Source organism: Podarcis erhardii (genome assembly GCF_964252035.2).
Source record: "Podarcis erhardii genome assembly, chromosome: 11".
NCBI classification, from domain to species: Eukaryota; Metazoa; Chordata; class Lepidosauria; order Squamata; family Lacertidae; genus Podarcis; species Podarcis erhardii.
This window is the reverse complement of record NC_138501.1, coordinates 19276153-19294572: the sequence shown is the minus strand read 5'-3', so window position 1 is coordinate 19294572 and position 18420 is coordinate 19276153. Positions and strand designations below refer to the sequence as shown.

Below are 18420 nucleotides of genomic sequence, written 5' to 3'. Positions count from 1 at the left end.
ATGTTTAAATTACAAATTGCATCTTTCAGCAAAGCTTGAATATTAAATCCCACCTTTCAGCATCTTGCTGTAATATATAAAATTGGCAGAACGAGGCAGGCATTTTTAGTGAAAAGAAACCTTTTACAGTACATGCCTTGGGCTATTTATTGCTTTTTTTGGTGAAAATTGGCATTATCTCTGGAAGGCAACACTGTCACTGGTGCAACAAGTTCTGGTGCATTGGTGAAATGTACTTCTTTTGACCTGTTCATGTATAACCCCCTTAAGAAGTATAATATCAGAAGGGGAAGTTGATGAACAGGAGGACTATTGGCAATCTGAAGTTTGAACAGAGCAATAGATCTAGAAGATTGCATATTGTTTTATTTCTCTACCCTCCTTGGGTTGTAATTATCAATCATTATTATTTCAGTCATACCTGGGTCCATTCTAAGGTTCACAGGCAGTGGCAGAAAATGCCTCTTTTGGGGTCACTGCCCCGGTGATATTCAATAATCCTTAACTACTATCTGTCTCCTGAAGGGTAGCTGGGTTAGTTTGTTTTAGCAAAACAAACAGTTCTGTGGCACCTTAAAGTATGGTTACCAGATGTCCCCGTTTCCCGGGGACAGTCCCTGGATTTACAAATCTGTCCCCGGACAAAATCTGTCCCTGGAATGTTCCCAGATTTCATTTAATGTCCCCGGATTTATGTTTTAAGTGTTGCAGATTTATTAGTAGGGAATGAATGTTGCATGATTGGTTCCATGGCACAAGACACATCATATGGGGACTTCCGGCGAGACAAAATGACGGGCGCCACGGCAGCGGACAGCTCCTGAAGCCAGCCAGAGCCAACTGTGGTACCAGGCCGGCTCCGGGCTACTGAGACTGCCGCTACCACCGCCACTGCCACTGCCAAGGGGGAATCAGGGATGCATGGTGCGTCAACTGGGGGAACCGCTGACCAGCCTCCCCCCCCCCCCGTGACCCAAATCGAACCAGGAGAGAGAACACCCGGCTGACTGCCCAGTGGTGCTCCGGGGCCAGGAAAACCCTGGAGATGACGCAGGGAGAAGGAGAAGAGAGAAAGAGGAAGGAGAAAAAAGAGGGGAGCCCTGACCTTGCCGTGCCGCTGCTGCTGCAGAGAAGAGATAGGAGAGCACCTGGAGGGCAAGGTCACAAGGCCAAGCCCAGGCCCGGCCCCAGCCCACTCCACGGTGGCTAGCACTCCAAGAGAGCAGGCTGGGTCCAGAGGAAGGCCGCGTGACAGAGTAGACCACAGAAGAGAAGATATTTCTTATTTTTTTAAAAAATAACTTTTTAAATAACTTTTTTTTTGTCTTTTCAAAAAAAAAATGTGTCCCCGGATTCTTTGAAAAAAAAATCTGGTAACCTTATCTTAAAGACTTTATTATCCCTTTGGGCACACATTTTATTATGCCATAATAAATTTGTTAGGGTTAGGAGGATATCCAATTAGTGCCTCCTAACACTGCTGTGCCAGCAAGCAGGCACCCAGTCTTTGACATTTTGCCAATTCCCGCTCCCACAGATTTGCAGTGTGTTGATGGGGAGTGCTGGGCAGGGGTAGATGGCAAATATTGCCTTCCTCTTCCATGAGTGGATGGATCCAAAGTCTTTGTCCTTGTGCAAGGGCAGCAGTTGGATATTGCCCTTAGTGTTTGAGGTGTCACAATATTTTATTTTTATATCAGTAGCTTACCTAACACTACACTTCCCTGTATACAAGCATGTTAGTTTCCCTAACAGCCTTAGCAAAGATTACTTGTTGGAAAGTAAACACTGTTTCTTATTTCCTCAGACATCTAATATAATAAAGGTTGCATTCAAAGCAAGTATACTTCTAGAGTCTGTCACTGTGTGACAGAAGAGATTTTCTTAAGCTGGGAGGCAGGAGAAAGAAGACAGAGGCATGATATGGAACCCAGTGCAGGAACAAATGCAGAAAACATGTAATGATGAGCACTCATCACCCACAATGGAGACAGGAAAAAATATTGCTATGCTGGATGGATCAGAAGACAGCAGGCCATTTAAAACAGGATTTCAAAAATGTGGATCTACCTGAACAAATGGCAAAAGTAGTCCTGAGCTTTGTTCTGAAGAAAGTGGCAGTTGCGAGTACAGTTTTTGTGTGTGGCTCAAAGCTTTTTTTTTTTTTTTTAAATCAGCAAATCCATTCAGTGACAGCACAGTCTGCAGACGTAATCTGTTCTCAGTGTGTCTTCCGTCACCTCAGTGCCATATTCTGATATCTCTGAGAATTAGTATTATTTCCTAGTTTAAGATAAATAGTTTAGTCCTCAACAGCAATGGAGAAAAATCTGTAGTGTCATCTCAAAGCACACAAGGCAAGCTGGCTGCACCTATAATTGAGCTAAGCTGTAAGCTTCTTAAACAGCTCTGAACACTCTTGGCATACTATACATTGTTGGTGCGGCTGGGAAACAGATCAGCAGAAAGGGGCATCTGTATGCTGCTATTTGCCCTTTGTCCTTAAATCAGTGGGTTAACGTAGAATAATACCTGGTTTCTCTGCTTGCTCACCTTACAGAAGGCTTCAAATGTTGAAACTTGAGGAGTTTCATCCAACTACATTGTTTACTCCAACTTCATGAAGCCCTTGGCTTGTATTGAATTATAATTGGATTACCTGGTACATGCAGTGTGTTATTAAATATTAAAACGAAGAAATTATTAAGATTGTAATGCATGGGTTTCCTCTGGCAACTTGTGCATGGAACCAACATGAGTAAAACCCAGTCTGGTCTATTTAGCAAGAATCTATAACCTTCAAAAGCTCATCTAACTAAAATGCTCCCGGATTTTCACACACATATGTAACTCTTGAGAGTGTTGATTATTTCTATTACAGCCAGAATTTTATAGGCCCAGTACGCAGTATATTGCTTGGGCTCTCTTCTACACTCGCAGAAGAAGACACCAAGTTGCATAAAATTTGCATACTCTTTGTGATATGCACATTTGTGCCATGTCTTGCAGGTGTCAGAGAGGGCTCAGAAGTGAACAGGGACCACACACAAGTAATAATATGATGATAGACAAAATGCCTACAGGTAAAGCTTCCCCCCTAACTGTATTTCCATTCTAGAAATGCCTTGCCCTGTTTAATTTCTGCCTGTCACGGAGCTGTTAAAGATGCTCTCCCCTAGTGCTAACCTTAAGCCATGCAAACGAAACATTTGTGGAACTTGATAATACATTTTTATATAAGTGAACATCTGTAACTGTATAAATGTAAGGTAACACTGACAGACAAAATGAGTTGATGAAGCGTTAGATATGAAAACACATGCAAAACTAGGAAAGCAGGCATCCCCCTCCCACCATGCTTGATAGTTAGATTCTACTCCTGATATTTAACAGCAAAAGACAACCACAAATCAGTTTGCCAGGGCTGATAAACAACAAAAATACTCTGACTATTTGCAGTTTCACATTTTGAACTTAATGTACTCATCATTGTTTTGCTCACTTATTGCCTTGGATCAATTGCTAATTCTCAGCTGCAAAAGGAGACTTTATGTTGTAGTTGTCGAATTTAGCATCTTTGTACTATAATGGGCCATGTTTTGGGGTTCTTTTTTGCAAATTAGTATAGCTCCAAGACTTCAACCAATCTTAATTTGGCCTGATTACTGCACTCCTGTTCCCACTTTAATTTAGGTTGGAATTAAGCATAAAGTTACTCACTTCTGAATATACATGTATACCATTCTAAGATAAGTTAACTAGGCAGTGAATTCTAAAAAAAAAAACGAAACAAAAGTTTAGAATCCAGTTGCTATGCTTTATGCTGGCCCACTATCCTTTGTACCCATTTCTCTTCCACCCTGGAGCCAAAATTGTCCTATCCAGCATATAGGCTTCTGATAACTCTTTAAAATATTGGCAACATAAATGATCTATGATGGCAACTATTTCTTAATGACAGTTCTATTAAGATGCACTCATATGGTTCCCTATGCAAAATGGTTCTATATCATAATAGAAAAATGAGAACCTGGCTTCTCCAAGGTGAGAATTGCATTATAGAAAGATATTGTATTGAAAGTATTAAAAAAAATAAATCATTTCAGTAGAGGGATAAATGACCTGGAAAGAAAACAAGTGATAGGGGTTTATCAGTTCAGTTTCTACAACATCCGGGCTTTAGGGGCAAGCATTCAATGAGGAGAATGCCAGACATTTCCGTGTCTGGAAAGCCTATGAGTGTATATTAACAGCATCTCTCCATTAAATTAACCCACTCGGTTTTTAACAACTGGTTTGCAGTGGAACCTCAGCATGCGCAGGTACCCATTTATATAAACAACACCACATCAAGGGAACTCACTGACACTGGATATAACCAATGGCGATTCCTACAGTCAGAATGGATAGGTAATTGCAGAAATGGCTGGCTGCACCATCTGTGGCCAGCTAGTCGGTGATGCAAGTGCATGCTTATGGACAGTAGATTGGTTGCACAAAGACCAGAATGTTTTCTGTAAACTGTATTCAAGTGACAGAGGCAGCAGAGGAACTTGTAACTGCTTGAGTTAGTGCAGTGATGAAGCATAGCACAGCCACTACTTCAGCATCCTTCAGTGATTGGTAGTCCCAGACCGACATGAAAAAGAGCAACCAACTTCTAAGGACATTTTTGCCTCCCCTCTTGAGCTGCATTGGACATGTTGAAAGGGAGGAATCTGAAGCGGACTGATAGTGTTGAATGCTACACATTAATATTATACTACAGTTCAGGACAGGAAATGGAGAATACCGATAGTGTCCTGTTACAAGCAGGAGAGAAATTTGAGCAGGGCTTTAGGATGTCAAAGAGTTCACAGCAACTTCATTCACTTTTAATTCGGAATCACAGGTTCAGCACCTACTAACAGGTAATGCATTCTGATCATCCTGATATGAAAAAATAAACATTTCCTACAGCATTCTTTAAAGGGAGCAATAGTTTGATATAAGGACCAGCGTAGATTCATAGCCTAACACTGTCTAAAAGCCTTTGTTTTACACTTCCTGAAATAATTCAGCTGCATCAAATAGCATGTTATCATTTCTATAGCACATTTAATGTGCAAATTGTAAATTATATCTTCATTTGTTCTGTCTGTGGTGCTCTGGTTTTTGGGTGCTCTGTGCTTACAACATAGAAAACCAAAATCTCATGTAATTTGCTACATTTCATCTTCAGTTCATGTAAGATTGATTTATTCAAAAATATATTCCTATGTTTGAAACCCTTTACATAATTCCATAGAAAATGAGGGATATGTTGAGTTTTTACTCACGCAAAATGTAGATGAGAAACATCAAGCAATTTAAGCCAGGAAACTTGTTAGACAGGTATTTCATTGAAGGAGAACTTGGTAGATATGAGACAGCTTCAAAGTCTATATAGAAAGGAACGTGAAAAGGTTTCTTGTTATAAAACCTCATGACTGAGCAGTATGAAAAGTCATGAAATGTCTTGTAGTTTAAATGAAATGAGAACTTTGAACCAGGTAACAAGGATCCAAGTGTGAACATTAGCCTAAAACTTCATTTTCATCTCTCCTTTTCCCCACCCAGAACCTGCCGTGAGAACAATGTGTACAAAATGTAATTATAGTGAAACCTCTTTCCTCCCCACAAGCCAATCTTCTTGTGGTTCATGCATTTTATCCCAATTAGAAAAACAGCTCTGGAGAGTTGGCACTGGGCAGGATGTCATGTGCCAAGGGTGTTTTAGACTATGGAAGACATGTTCAGAATAAAGAAACATTTAGATTAGATAAACTTGCCTAGGAGAGGTTATATGATATGTCTGTGGTAACAATATGGACATTCAAACTGATGCTTTTGCATTGATCAGGATTCCTGAAGGTGAGTCCTAGCACAATGTTTTGCTTTTTGATTAATGCATATCTGTGGTACATCTTTAGTGTTTTTAACTGTTTAAAAATATTGTGGCCCTATGCCTCACTCTTATTTTATGTATCCAAGTTGTATCATGTTGTGATTTGCAAGTCATTAGAGATCAGCACAGTACTGTTTAGGAAAGGCCCAAAATCGCCAGGTGAATGTATCTGAATGACTCAGGTACATATTTATGAATATCCATCTCTCTCATCAAGATTCCTTGTATCTAGTTTAAGGCATCTTGATATGAGTACTATCATCTTAAAATAACTGATGTTTGAATGGAAATCTCAGGGGATCTTATCTAGAATAAGTAGACATAGAATATTTGGATAAGACTTCTGGTGTGTGGCTTTTTGGCCTTTGTCTTGTAAGTTATTTCCATGTTATTTATTTCTGTGACCCTTTAGTTACCACAGAATGAGATAACAGTATTGCTACCTTACAAAGTAGTTCATTAACATTCCCATCAATGGGTAACTGAGGTTGAAGGTGGACTGGGGTTAGTCAATTTCCCTTTTTGCTGCATGAGCTGTACCCTAATTTGGGATCCTGACAGAAACAATTTGGTTTGGATCCAGCCCATCCATTGCCAGCCTTGCTCCACCCCTGAAACAATTTGTTTTGGTGCCCTATTGGGAATGCAAGAAGGTCGTGTTGTTTCCATTCCACTGCAATTTGGTTTCTGCCAAGAACTCCATTATTCGTCTTGCTCTCTGCTATTTAATGGAAGTTACATTAAATATAGTTATGTAACTATTTACATAACTAACTTTGATTTCAAAAAAGCACAAATAAAGCTCATTAATGATACATCATCCGCAGACATAAAAACAACAACAGTATGATGTGAACATATACCCCATAATGTTTGCTTTGCTGATTTCCGTTCCTGACCACAGGTGAACATGCAAACTGCAGCTTCCTTTTCCATTTTCTTTGGAATACTCTGACATCCCTCGGCCCTGGTCAGGCTATCACCAGTGGTTTTTCCACCTGTGGTAGCTTGACAACAATCTGCGCCTTCTGTCCTGGTAGAGACCTACCTTCAGCAGAGCACGGTTGAGAGAAACCTCCGCTTAATTGTTGATCCCACCTATGTAAGGCACCATATTCACACTAATAGAGGGAACTTGCACATTGTATCTGGACTATTAAGAAAAATGATGGAGTTCTTTTTCTAATAAAATATGAATGGCTTTATTCTCATGAATCATATCCTCTACCAAGCTTAACGATATTAAAATTTTAATTTTCTTTACCGAACAGTTAAATAACTCTTTTCCTTGAGTAATTTTCAAGATTAAATTTTAATGTATGTTGTATGAACTTGGTCCATTTATTTCCATGCAACTTTTAAAACTAAGTCCTGGATCTTACTAAGATGGAAAGCACAACTCTACCACTTCAGATTGCAGTTGGGGTTCAAATGATTGAATTCTCCATTATTATTATTATTATTATTATTATTATTATTATTATTAAAACTTCTTTAGACATAGGTAACAAACTGGCAGAGGTAAGAGACATCGTCTTTCACCTGATATGCAAAGGATGTTCTCTCACATCCCTTCATCCACTACAAAAGCACCATGTGAGAACTGTTGGCTAGCCTATGGTTATTTGGATTTGAAGAAGAAGAGTTTGGATTTGATATCCCGCCTTTCACTCCCCTTCAGGAGTCTCAAAGCGGCTAACAATCTCCTTTCCCTTCCTCCCCCACAACAAACACTCTGTGAGGTGAGTGGGGCTGAGAGACTTCAAAGAAGTGTGACTGGCCCAAGGTCACCCAGCAGCTGCATGTGGAGGAGCGGAGACGCGAACCCGGTTCCCCAGATTACGAGACTACCGCTCTTAACCACTACACCACACTGGCTCTCAGTATTTGTTATACTGATGAATTTTTCAGTTATAGATAGGGAGATTTGTCTAGGTGGCAGGAGCAAAGACGGTGAGTGTGATCTTGCTCCCTACTTGGAACACATTTATTCTAATAAAAATTTCCACAACGAGGGAAATTCTGATATGGGGACATTTTCAAACACATACTTTCTGAAGATACACAGTCATGTGAGAAGCTGTAGTATCCTTCCGGTTTAATGGTGGGATTGTCTGCTAAGAAGCCTGAAAAGGTGAGGAAGATTATTGATGGCAGAAGTAGACATCATGTATTGGAGTCAGACCCAACAGCAACCAGTTAGCTATAATTCCATAAAACACAGTAATGATAACTTGAGCCATGCTTCTGTTGGGGTTTTTCTAATCCATAATGCTTCTGGGCCATGGGGATATTCATGTAAAAATGCTCACAGTCTACAAAATTTTTTGCTGTACATTTATTTATTTTTTTCATATGGCTGGAATCCGACATAGCACTAAGTGAATGTTCCATCAGCGCAAGGAATTCTGTTTGCACCACAATATGTTCTTCCCATCTCATATTTCCATCCCTTCCCCAGATCTGTTCTGGAAATTCTCACAACCCTCTGGAGTAGATTTTGGGGGGTTGTGGAGCACATGGAGGAGAAGAGGGAGCAAAGCCTCATTGTGCAAGCAGAAAACCTTGTTCTGATGGGACAGGTTAGTTGTATACTGCCCTATATCATGCTTAAACTAAGACAGGCTCTAAGCAGTTTTCAAAATAAGAAATATCATACAGTATGTTTGTATTATTGTCAGGGACTGGGTAGAGGAGGAATGGTGGAGACCACCTCCCCAGCCTGACCCTTCCAGAGAAAAGGAAGACAGTTTAGATTTACAGCAGGGGTTTGAGGGAGGTCACAGCTCAGAGGCAAATGAGGGGAAATAATGGGAGAGGAGGGGGAAGAGGAAGCACTAGGGGGGCAACAGCTGATGGATGCAGTGTCTTTAGAAAGCGTTCCAGAACCCAGCGAGCCTTGAAAGTAGGAGAGCAAAAAGCTCAAAGACAGAGGGCACGTAGCAGCACCCATAGAGAAGGTGATGAGGATGATGAATGAGGAAGTGGGAGAGGCAGGGGGTGGGGGTGGGGATTCACTTGGGACAACGCCATTATCCAAGAGGCTGGGTTCTACAGCCCCTCTCTGTAAATATTGAATAAAAAGCAGATGATAAGAACGTTCCTTGTCTTTGTACGTTCCTGGGCAACCAGCCCTGGGAGTCTCTGGCAGCAGCCTGACAATTATATTTCTAAAACAAACCATAAAAACTCCAGTAGAGTGCAAAACAGAAATGCAGTTCAGTATAAAACAGTACGATTGCCCTTCAAAATAAAAAACATAGCAGTGGATTTTGAAAATACTGTAAGAGCCGGGGTTCCCTTCCATCTTCAGCCTGACTCAAGATATACAACACTCACCCCACTAACATATCACACCTAAATTCTGTCTTATATCTACACAAATCATGCAATACTTTCTCAGCCAACGCCGTTCACTCCATTATTCTCCCATACATCTACCAATACATATGGGTTCACCACCCAACCAGTCACTCCAATATCTCCCTCATAACTAACCTGTTTTTAATTGTCCACCTTATTCACTGTTCATTTGTGGTGATTAGGCCAGCTATTTACAAAGCAGTAAAGTAAATGTGTCTTAAGTTGTATCTGTTATTAGCGTTTGAGTGACTAACGTTCGTTACCCAAACAACATATATACGGATTTCATTTCAACATTAGATAGAGCTGTGTGTGTGAGAGAGATTCTGAATAATGCCTGAAGTAAAAAAATAAGGAAGAAAACATCACAAGTTTAATGTTTTCAAATGAATTATTTTTTCAGGATATGACTGATGTTCTTTATACATCTCTTCAAATATTTCGCTAAAGTCAGTCTTCTGCAATTCTCTTTCAGCTGTTCATGGTGGACAATGGAGCAGATGATTGGAGAATAGCCATGACTTATGAGCGCATTTTCTTCATCTGCCTGGAAATCTTGGTGTGTGCTATACATCCTATCCCTGGCAACTATACATTCACATGGACAGCTCGGCTTGCCTTTTCCTATACGCCATCTACAACAATAGCTGATGTGGATATAATTTTATCCATACCAATGTTCTTAAGACTATATCTTATTGCCAGAGTTATGCTTTTGCATAGCAAACTTTTCACTGATGCCTCATCCAGAAGCATTGGAGCACTAAATAAGATAAACTTCAATACTCGTTTTGTTATGAAGACTTTAATGACAATATGTCCGGGAACTGTACTCTTGGTTTTTAGTATCTCCTTGTGGATAATTGCTGCATGGACTGTCAGAGCTTGCGAAAGGTAAGTCTCCATTTTATTAAGATGTGCCAAGATTCTTCAGGGGGAAGCCGTGTGTTTTAAATGTATGGGGTGGATGTGACCTTTATTAATGCAGCTCCTCCCCCCAGGAATGTTAGTTGTTTTGTGCTTTATGTCACTTCTGTTCCCTATAATTGCAAGCTCCTTGCCTTTGAAGCATTTTAAGGAGATTATTAAATTGTATCATTACTTTGCTATAGCATCACAGGATGCTGAGTGATATTTATTTTGCTTTCACCTAAACTGGTATTTAAGTCATCAGAATCTGCCTGTGGTTTATTTTTGGCTTACCTAGAACATTTAAGAAACTGGCTGGGAACTATTTAGAGTGCAATATGTGTGTGTTTACACAGAAGTTAGTCCCACTGATGGTCTTCTGTTGGGCTTTCTCCCTGGGCAAGTGTGCATAGGACTGCAGCCTTAATCTATTTTGTCATTATCGTTCCAGTTTATATCTCCAGTTTTAATTATGTTGTGATGTGGTTATTAATGTGATGATGCACATTTAAAACTGGGGAAGGATACAGGAGAACTGGGGCCTCACAGATGTTGGTGAACGTGATCCTCATCTAGTTAATAGGCCTAATGTCACTGGCCTTGGTTGAATGTAACACTAATCAGGGAAACAAACCATGGTTTACTGGGAACCAGGCAGGTCTGCTGGTTCATGCTACTCAAATCACCTCAGTGGTTATGTGTGAGCCATCACTTGTGGTTTGTTTCAGGGAAAAGAACTATGAGAACAAGCCAACAATGCACTGTTTATAGTGCAGTCCTGGACACAGCATTTATAGGACTGCACTGTAAATGTGTTTGTATACAGTATTATGTAAGCTGAACATCAGAGTGGTGATGTACATGTATCCAGATGTTCTTACCTTGCAATTTGGCTGGGAATGGGAGAGGGCTTGGACTATTGCTTCACATCCGCTCAGTAATTCTATGAATTCCAGCATTCTTTTTAATAAAAATAATTAATGTAGCTTATTATAACTGAAACAGTCCTTGCGAGGAGGGGTGTTAGGGGCTGAATTGAGGAGGAATGGTGGGGTCTGCCCCCCACCTTCTCCTGAACCTTCTTGAGAAGAGGAGGACAGTATAGATTTAGAACAGCGGTTTGCAGAAGGGCATAGTTCAAAAGCTGCAGACGAGAGAAGCTGGGAAATACTGGAAGAGAAACAACAGGAAGAAGAAGAAGCACCAGGGGAGAGACAGCTGACAGACTCAGTGTCCTTGGAAAGCATTCCTGACCCCCTCTGTCCCAGGACCTGGCAGGCATTAAGTGTGATAGAACAGAAAGCTCAGAGGCAGAAAGCTCAGCTTATCCACTGCATGGATGACGTAGAATAGGAGAGATGGAAGGGGTGGAACCTTACTCAGAGCAACGCCATTATCTAGGGGAGACTGCTTTCCTTCGTCTCTCTCTGTGCATAGTGAATAAATAATTTGATAAGAAATTCTTCTTGTTTATTTGCTTCTTGGCTGCCACCGTGGGAGGGAGCGGATTCCTTGAAGCCTGACAGGGGAGGACTAAGCTCCCGTGTTCTAAAGAGGAATTGCATAATGGGTGGGGTGGATTTCTCATTGTAAATATTATGAATATTTCTCATATATATAATGCTACTTTTCAAAAAACACGGTACTTGTTTCCTTGGATTAATTGGAGCTGCACGCCCAATTTCCTGCACATCATGCTGCAAATGTTCCCCTAAAGCTGTAAGCCTCACACACACACACAAAAAAAAGGCTGTGCTGAATCGCTGTCATTTGCTTTGGCTTCAAGTTACTTATTAGCCAAGTTTTAAAATATAGTAAAATTAAATAAGAAACCTTTACAGGAGAGAAGATTTGGCTTGCCTGTAATAAAAATATTTCTTAATGTTTTACTAGAAGCAAATGGGGAAACATGCCCATTTCATTCCTCTCTTTCCCCTGCTGAAAAAGGCTTCCAGTACAGGAAGAGAAAAGGATAACAGGAAGAGGTCAGACAGGAATACGTGTGGGAATGACGCTGGTCAGCAGGCCAGTTGGCTGTTAATTGATTTGGCTCACAAAGGGTGATTGCTGAATACTGTTAAGGCTCAAACAAAAGATAATTATCTTTTTACCAGTTACCAAAGGTTAAGGAGAATGTAAAGTTGTGTTGAAAATGTCACTGGAGTGCCATGACCCTGTTACCATGGGTACAATGCGCATGTAGCTGGTTCATGCACTAATCTATGACTGCACATATGGGTCTTGTTCAGAATGTGCACATACACCAGGCATGTCCAAAGTCTGTTTCGGGGACCCAATCTGGCCTGCCAGTTGATTTAATCTGGCCCCTGTGGCAGTATATGTCCTGGGGTAAAACCCTAAAAATAGCTAGGCAACTTTGGTTGGCCCTCATGCAGGTTCACTTCATCAAATCTGGCCCTCTTTGAAAAAAGTTTGAGCACCCCTGAAATACACTATTTCCTCCCTACAAGAGGATTCTATGTAACAGCTTCTAATTTTGCATGGGGAAGTTTAAAAAAACTACTTGTGCCATCATGTATATGTTAAAAGTTGATTCCCCACTTATCAGTAAAGGTTCACTTAACGCCAAATCCTTCCATCTTGAACCTGAGGCCTTCTGCATGTAATGCCGAGGCTGGGCCAATGGTCCTTCCTTGACGGTAGAAGAAGACTGGAAGAAATTCAAGATCTATCTACAAAAATATTGTAAATTGTATGAATGTTAAGAAGGATGCTAGATTATAAACAACATGGCACCTTTAAGCTAGATGAAGTGAAGTATGAAGATAAGTTAAATTTAAGAAAAGATAAATTTTGGATAATTATCAGGCTAAATTTAAATTTTTAAAGTTTGAACAAACGATATCTAAAATTAGAGACACAACATTGGAAAATTAGATAACAAGAATGGAATTAAGGTGATAAATTGCTGGTTAAATTTTTATAAATTAGGAACGCAGGAGCGGGAGATGTGAGGAAGTCCAAAGAAGCTAAGAAAATATGTTTATGTTATGTGCTACCTTGTTTCTTTATTTGTATTATAATTAAAAAAAAACTTTCAATAAACATTTATAAAAAAATAAAAATAAATAAACATTAGAAAAAATAGAAAATTAAAAAAAAAAAGGTCCTTCCTTGAAGGTAAGGAAGCCATCAACCTTCTAGAGCAGATTTTGAGGAGGGGATGGCTACAGGGGAGAAATGGGTGGCCGCTCCATTGACCAGAGCAAGATGGCGCCAAGGGATACAACCCCTTAACATTGCTTCCATTTGTTGTAACTTGCCTTGCCAAAAAAGATGGGCTAGAAATACATTATTTATTTACTTATCCATTATTAATATATTAGCTCCGTAAAGTACCGAATATGTTATTTGTGTTGCAGTGGATGAAACACACACGTCCTTCCCTGCAGCATTGCAGCTTCTATAAAACAACAACAGGACACTAAAGGAGAGCGAGTTGGAGGGCAAAATGCAAACTTTGCATTAAAATCATAGAAAGAGAATGCAGAGAAAATACTGAGTTGAAACCATAACCTGCCCAACCTTTGTGAAATCATTGAAACTGAAATATTACTCGTGAACAGATTTCTTCTTCAGTGATGTAAAAGTCGTCATAAAAAATTAATTAACAATGGTGATCAAGGACTGCCCATTATCACTTTGATTTGTTAGCATCCCAATGCAGGGAGCGGTCAAATAATTTATTGTCGTTCCATCTTTCCTGCCAGATGCTGAAATGTCAGTGTTAATTGGCTGAAAGCGTAATTTGTATTGCTGTTTAAATGTTTGCAGTTCAAAAAAGGTGTTCATAATTAAGGATGGGTACAATCATTTTTAAAACAATATTTTATATCTAGGTAGTGGGGGGAAAGAAAACATACAGTAACCATCAAAGACATTGGCACACAAAACAACAGCTAAGTAGAAATAGAAACTCATTAGTGAAGCTCTGCCCTTGAATAAACACAGAATTAAGTGTTCTCAGTCCCACTGAAATCAATGGACTTAAACATAGCTCTGTATTGGATTCTGAACTGGAAAAGAAATAAACTGATAGTATAGATCTTGAATTAAATTCTTAAAAAACAACAACACACCAATTCTAGGCCCTGAGAAGTTCATCTTTTTTATGTGGTTGGCTATGTATTGTTTTTGTGTGTCTCCATCAAGTCTTTAAGGCATTTAGGTTTTGCAACTTTCATTAAAGCAAAGAGTTTTACACTTGCTCATCATGTTCTGCAAATGAACCTGTCACTGAGCCGCAGAACTTCAAAAGTGAGCAAGTAACAATATTGTAAAATACTGAACTGGTGACTGGCATGCACTTGCTCCAGCAAATGTTTATGCACATTTTTAAAACACACACACACACACACACACATCTGTTTATGACTTAGGATCTCTGTATTGCCACAGCCTCCTGGAATCAGTTGTTGTAACCACGGTGCATCCGCCGAAGATGGTCTGCAGCACAGCAGAACAACGGGTGGAAATGAAACACTGGATCTAAGTGAAGTTGATAGTTGGTACAATTGTTTCTCTTCCTTCTGCACCCTGACAGCAGTGGTGTTGATATAGGGTCTTTGCGGGCCACAGTCTACCACATTTTAATGCTCCTCATCTTGGTATCATTTTGATGCTGTAGGGAGAAGGGTCCTCTAAAAGGAAGCACAGCAGCCATGGCTTAGTATTTTCAACCAAAATTTCACATCAGCCTGAAATTATGCAGGCATCTAAAGATAGCAATCCATTGGCTTGGCACAGCCATACCAGATATGATGGAATCATTAGGGGTGGAAGTATCTGTCAATTTCAGTTTCTTCGGGGCTTTTTTGTTTTGTTTCCCCAATGTTAAATTTAGTTCTCCACATTTTGCCGCAATTTACAATTTCCCCCTTTGTAATATAAGCCTCAAGAAAACTCAGTGTCATCTTGGCATCCATTTTTCCAAATACACACATTTTATATGCACTTTTGACTAACATACACATATTTGTAACAAATTTCCCCATTTATAATACATTTCTGTGTTATTTTCACTACTACCTTCATTTTAATGCACACTTTCCTCCCTAAAACATGCATTTTTATAAACATTGGTTGGAGAACTTCATTGCAAAATTCAGATAAGTTCAAATTCTGAAAGATAACTTTGTTGTGGTTTGGATATTGTTTTGGAAGTGCAAATTTGCAGATTAGGTTTTGAATGCACACTGAATCCATTTTTTCTTCCATCCCTAGGGCCAGCTGTGTTTGTTTTTGACATGTCTCATTCCAAAACTGGTCAGAATGAGATTACTGTCTACTTTTCAGAAGGCCCATAGCTTAGTGGTAGAGCATCTGCTTTGCGTGCAGAAGGTCCCAGGTTCAAACCCCAGCAACTCGAGGAAGGTTTGGGACTGTCCACAGCTTGAAACCCTGGAGAGCCACCAGTCAACCCTAGTCAGCATAGACAATAATGAGGTAGATGGGCCAATGATCTGACTTGGTACTGAACTTTGTATGTTCCTATGAGAATACAGGTAATAATAACTGACTCTTTACCCTACCTCACCTTCTCCATCATTTCAGGCTTTTTTGTCCCAACCTAACTATTGGGTGGGACGCGGGTGGTGCTGTGGGTTAAACCACAGAGCCTAGGACTTGCCAATCGGAAGGTCAGCGGTTCGAATCCCCGTGATGGGGTGAGCTCCCGTTGCTCAGTCCCTGCTCCTGCCAACCTAGCAGTTCGAAAGCACGTCAAAGTGCAAGTAGATAAATAGATACCACTCCGGCGGGAAGGTAAACGGTGATTCCGTGCGCTGCTCTGGTTCACCAGAAACGGCTTAGTATTGCTGGCCACATGACCTGGAAGCTGTACGCCGGCTCCCAGCGGGCCAGTAAAGCGAGATGAGCGCCGCAAACCCAGAGTCGGTCACGACTGGACCTAATGGTCAGGGGTCCCTTTACCTTTAACTATTGGGTAACTGGCTGTGATTTGAGCTTGGGAGAGAAATGCTTGAATGATGAAGCCTGGGATGGGGAGGTCAGCTCACTGCACATGTGCATTCTTTTTTAGATGTGAAAAGTAGATCCCACACCTTACCCTCTTTTAGGCATTAACATGGATGATATATGACTAAATAAACATAGATTCCACCGTCACATCCAGTTGAGTTCTCAATAAAGGACATTCTGTTTAAGGAAAAGCATGACATTTTCTACAATATTGTTGGGAAACAGCAACGGTTATGTTGTTCTGGGAATCAATCAGCATAAAAATTTAGAAAGACATAAACCACTGTTCTAGAACCATATGGCCAAGCATTCATAATTTAGAGCAAAAGGAAGCAGTAATATCCAGAGCATAACTCTGTTCCCATGACTGCGATTTGTTTTGGCTGGCTTTTGATGTTGAATTTTAGCTTGTTGTGACCCACCTTGGGCTCAGCTAGTGAACTGTGGGCAATAAGTTGAATATCATCATCTCCATTGTCATCAACAGAGATTGTATACAATCATAAAGGATATACTGTATACAGCGGAAGAGTCACCTGAAGCCATTCTTGTTGGATAATCAAAGCTAGTTATGGTAGCAAATAATTTTCTGGAGTAAGTGACTTACTAGATCTTGGGAGGTTATATTTGTGTATCACAGCTTGTACAATTGTGTGTGTTTCTCAAGAAGTAGAGCCTATACATAACCCAGTCTGGATGACTGCCACCCATGACTTGACAATGCATTTTGAGCCCCAGCTCAGCAAAATATTAGAGCTGTGAAACTTGGGCATATTGCATTTCTTTGAAAACATTGCATAAGCTGGTCTAAATCTTACTGTCTTTATTTTAAGGTATGGTTGAAGATGCCACTCTTTCCTTGCAAACCTGTTCTCTCGCTTCCCAAGCTCTCCATAGTTTTTATGCAAGTACAGCCGTACCTCGGGTTACATACGCTTCAGGTTACATACGCTTCAGGTTACAGACTCCGGTAACCCAGAAATAGTACCTCGGGTTAAGAACTTTGCTTCAGGATAAGAACAGAAATTGTGCTCCGGTGGCGCGGCAGCAGCAGGAGGACCCATTAGCTAAAGTGGTGCTTCAGGTTAAGAACTGTTTCAGGTTAAGAACAGACCTCCAGAACGAATTAAGTTCTTAACCCAAGGTACCACTGTATGCTTAGGAGGAAATTGGGGATGGAGCAGGGGAAACTATGGCCAAGCCATTTGTTTCTGATCAATTTATTTATTTATGCATTTGTTAGTCGTACTTCACCAAATGCTCCCAGGGTGAGTTACAAAAATATCTTAATTAAAAGAAGTACAATGTACATCAGTATCCTAAAGTAACACTACAACTATTTCAAAAACTATTTTTTTAGCTTCTGAAGGAGTATGTCTTGCATCTAGATTGCCTGGGCAAAACCCCTCTCATTTTATTGCATTTAGAGGCGACGTGTTTTGCTCCATGATAAGAGGTAGAAGGAAGAGTTATAAGAGGCAAGCTTCAAAGCATTGTGAAAGGCTAGCTGAACATCTGAACATAAGGTTAATGGGAGTCATGTGGCTAAAAGCCCATTCTACGCTTTTGCAAATGTAGACTACTTCATGTATTCAGACTTTGGCTGATAAGAGACTTTTGAAAGACCATAGCAACCCATTAACTTTCATAACTTAAAAAGACTGAGATAGTTAAAGAAGCTTTGTATATTGCAAAAAGCAATACTTTCCTACTCATAGGGATAGGCGAAACCTGCTTCGGAATACTTTCTGACTTTTTTTTAGCTGGGTTTCCAGATTGTCCTGTACTTCAGTAGCAACTCAGCCAAGCACCCCCGAATGAAATAAGTTATGTCATCCATCTACAGCAACCCCAGATAAATTGTTCTCTAAATAAAAATGTTTTGGCTTGTCCCCGTCTCCTAAAAATGAGTTCCATTGGCCTCACCAATATATTAACAGAACTAAACACTCTGGTAGTGCCATCGTTTATTTGGTGCTGAAAACTGTAGCATTAATTCTGTTGCCTCATCTCCTCACAGAAGCACTGGAGACATGATGTGTGGCAGTTCTAAAAGGCAGCCATCCAAACCCTGAATTATTTTTGCTTTCCAACACTGACATCTGCTTCAAAGCAGATTGCAGAGGTTCTCTTTCCTGGTCTCTCAGCTAGTTGCTTATCTAGCAAGACTGGTGACTGCAGACCTGCTGACATAATTAGTTTGTCACATATGCTTATTACGA

At 40.3% G+C, this 18420-nt stretch overlaps 1 protein-coding gene across 2 annotated transcripts in view; it reads left to right on the top strand.

Moving 5' to 3' along the window:
• Positions 1-18420, top strand: part of KCNN2 (potassium calcium-activated channel subfamily N member 2) — a 91389-nt gene that overhangs the window by 15245 nt on the left and 57724 nt on the right. For both annotated transcript variants that reach the window (XM_081880420.1, XM_081880419.1), the window contains one exon: positions 9765-10183. In XM_081880420.1, the coding sequence (XP_081736546.1) occupies positions 9765-10183 (419 nt within the window). The remainder of the gene's footprint in view (positions 1-9764; positions 10184-18420) is intronic.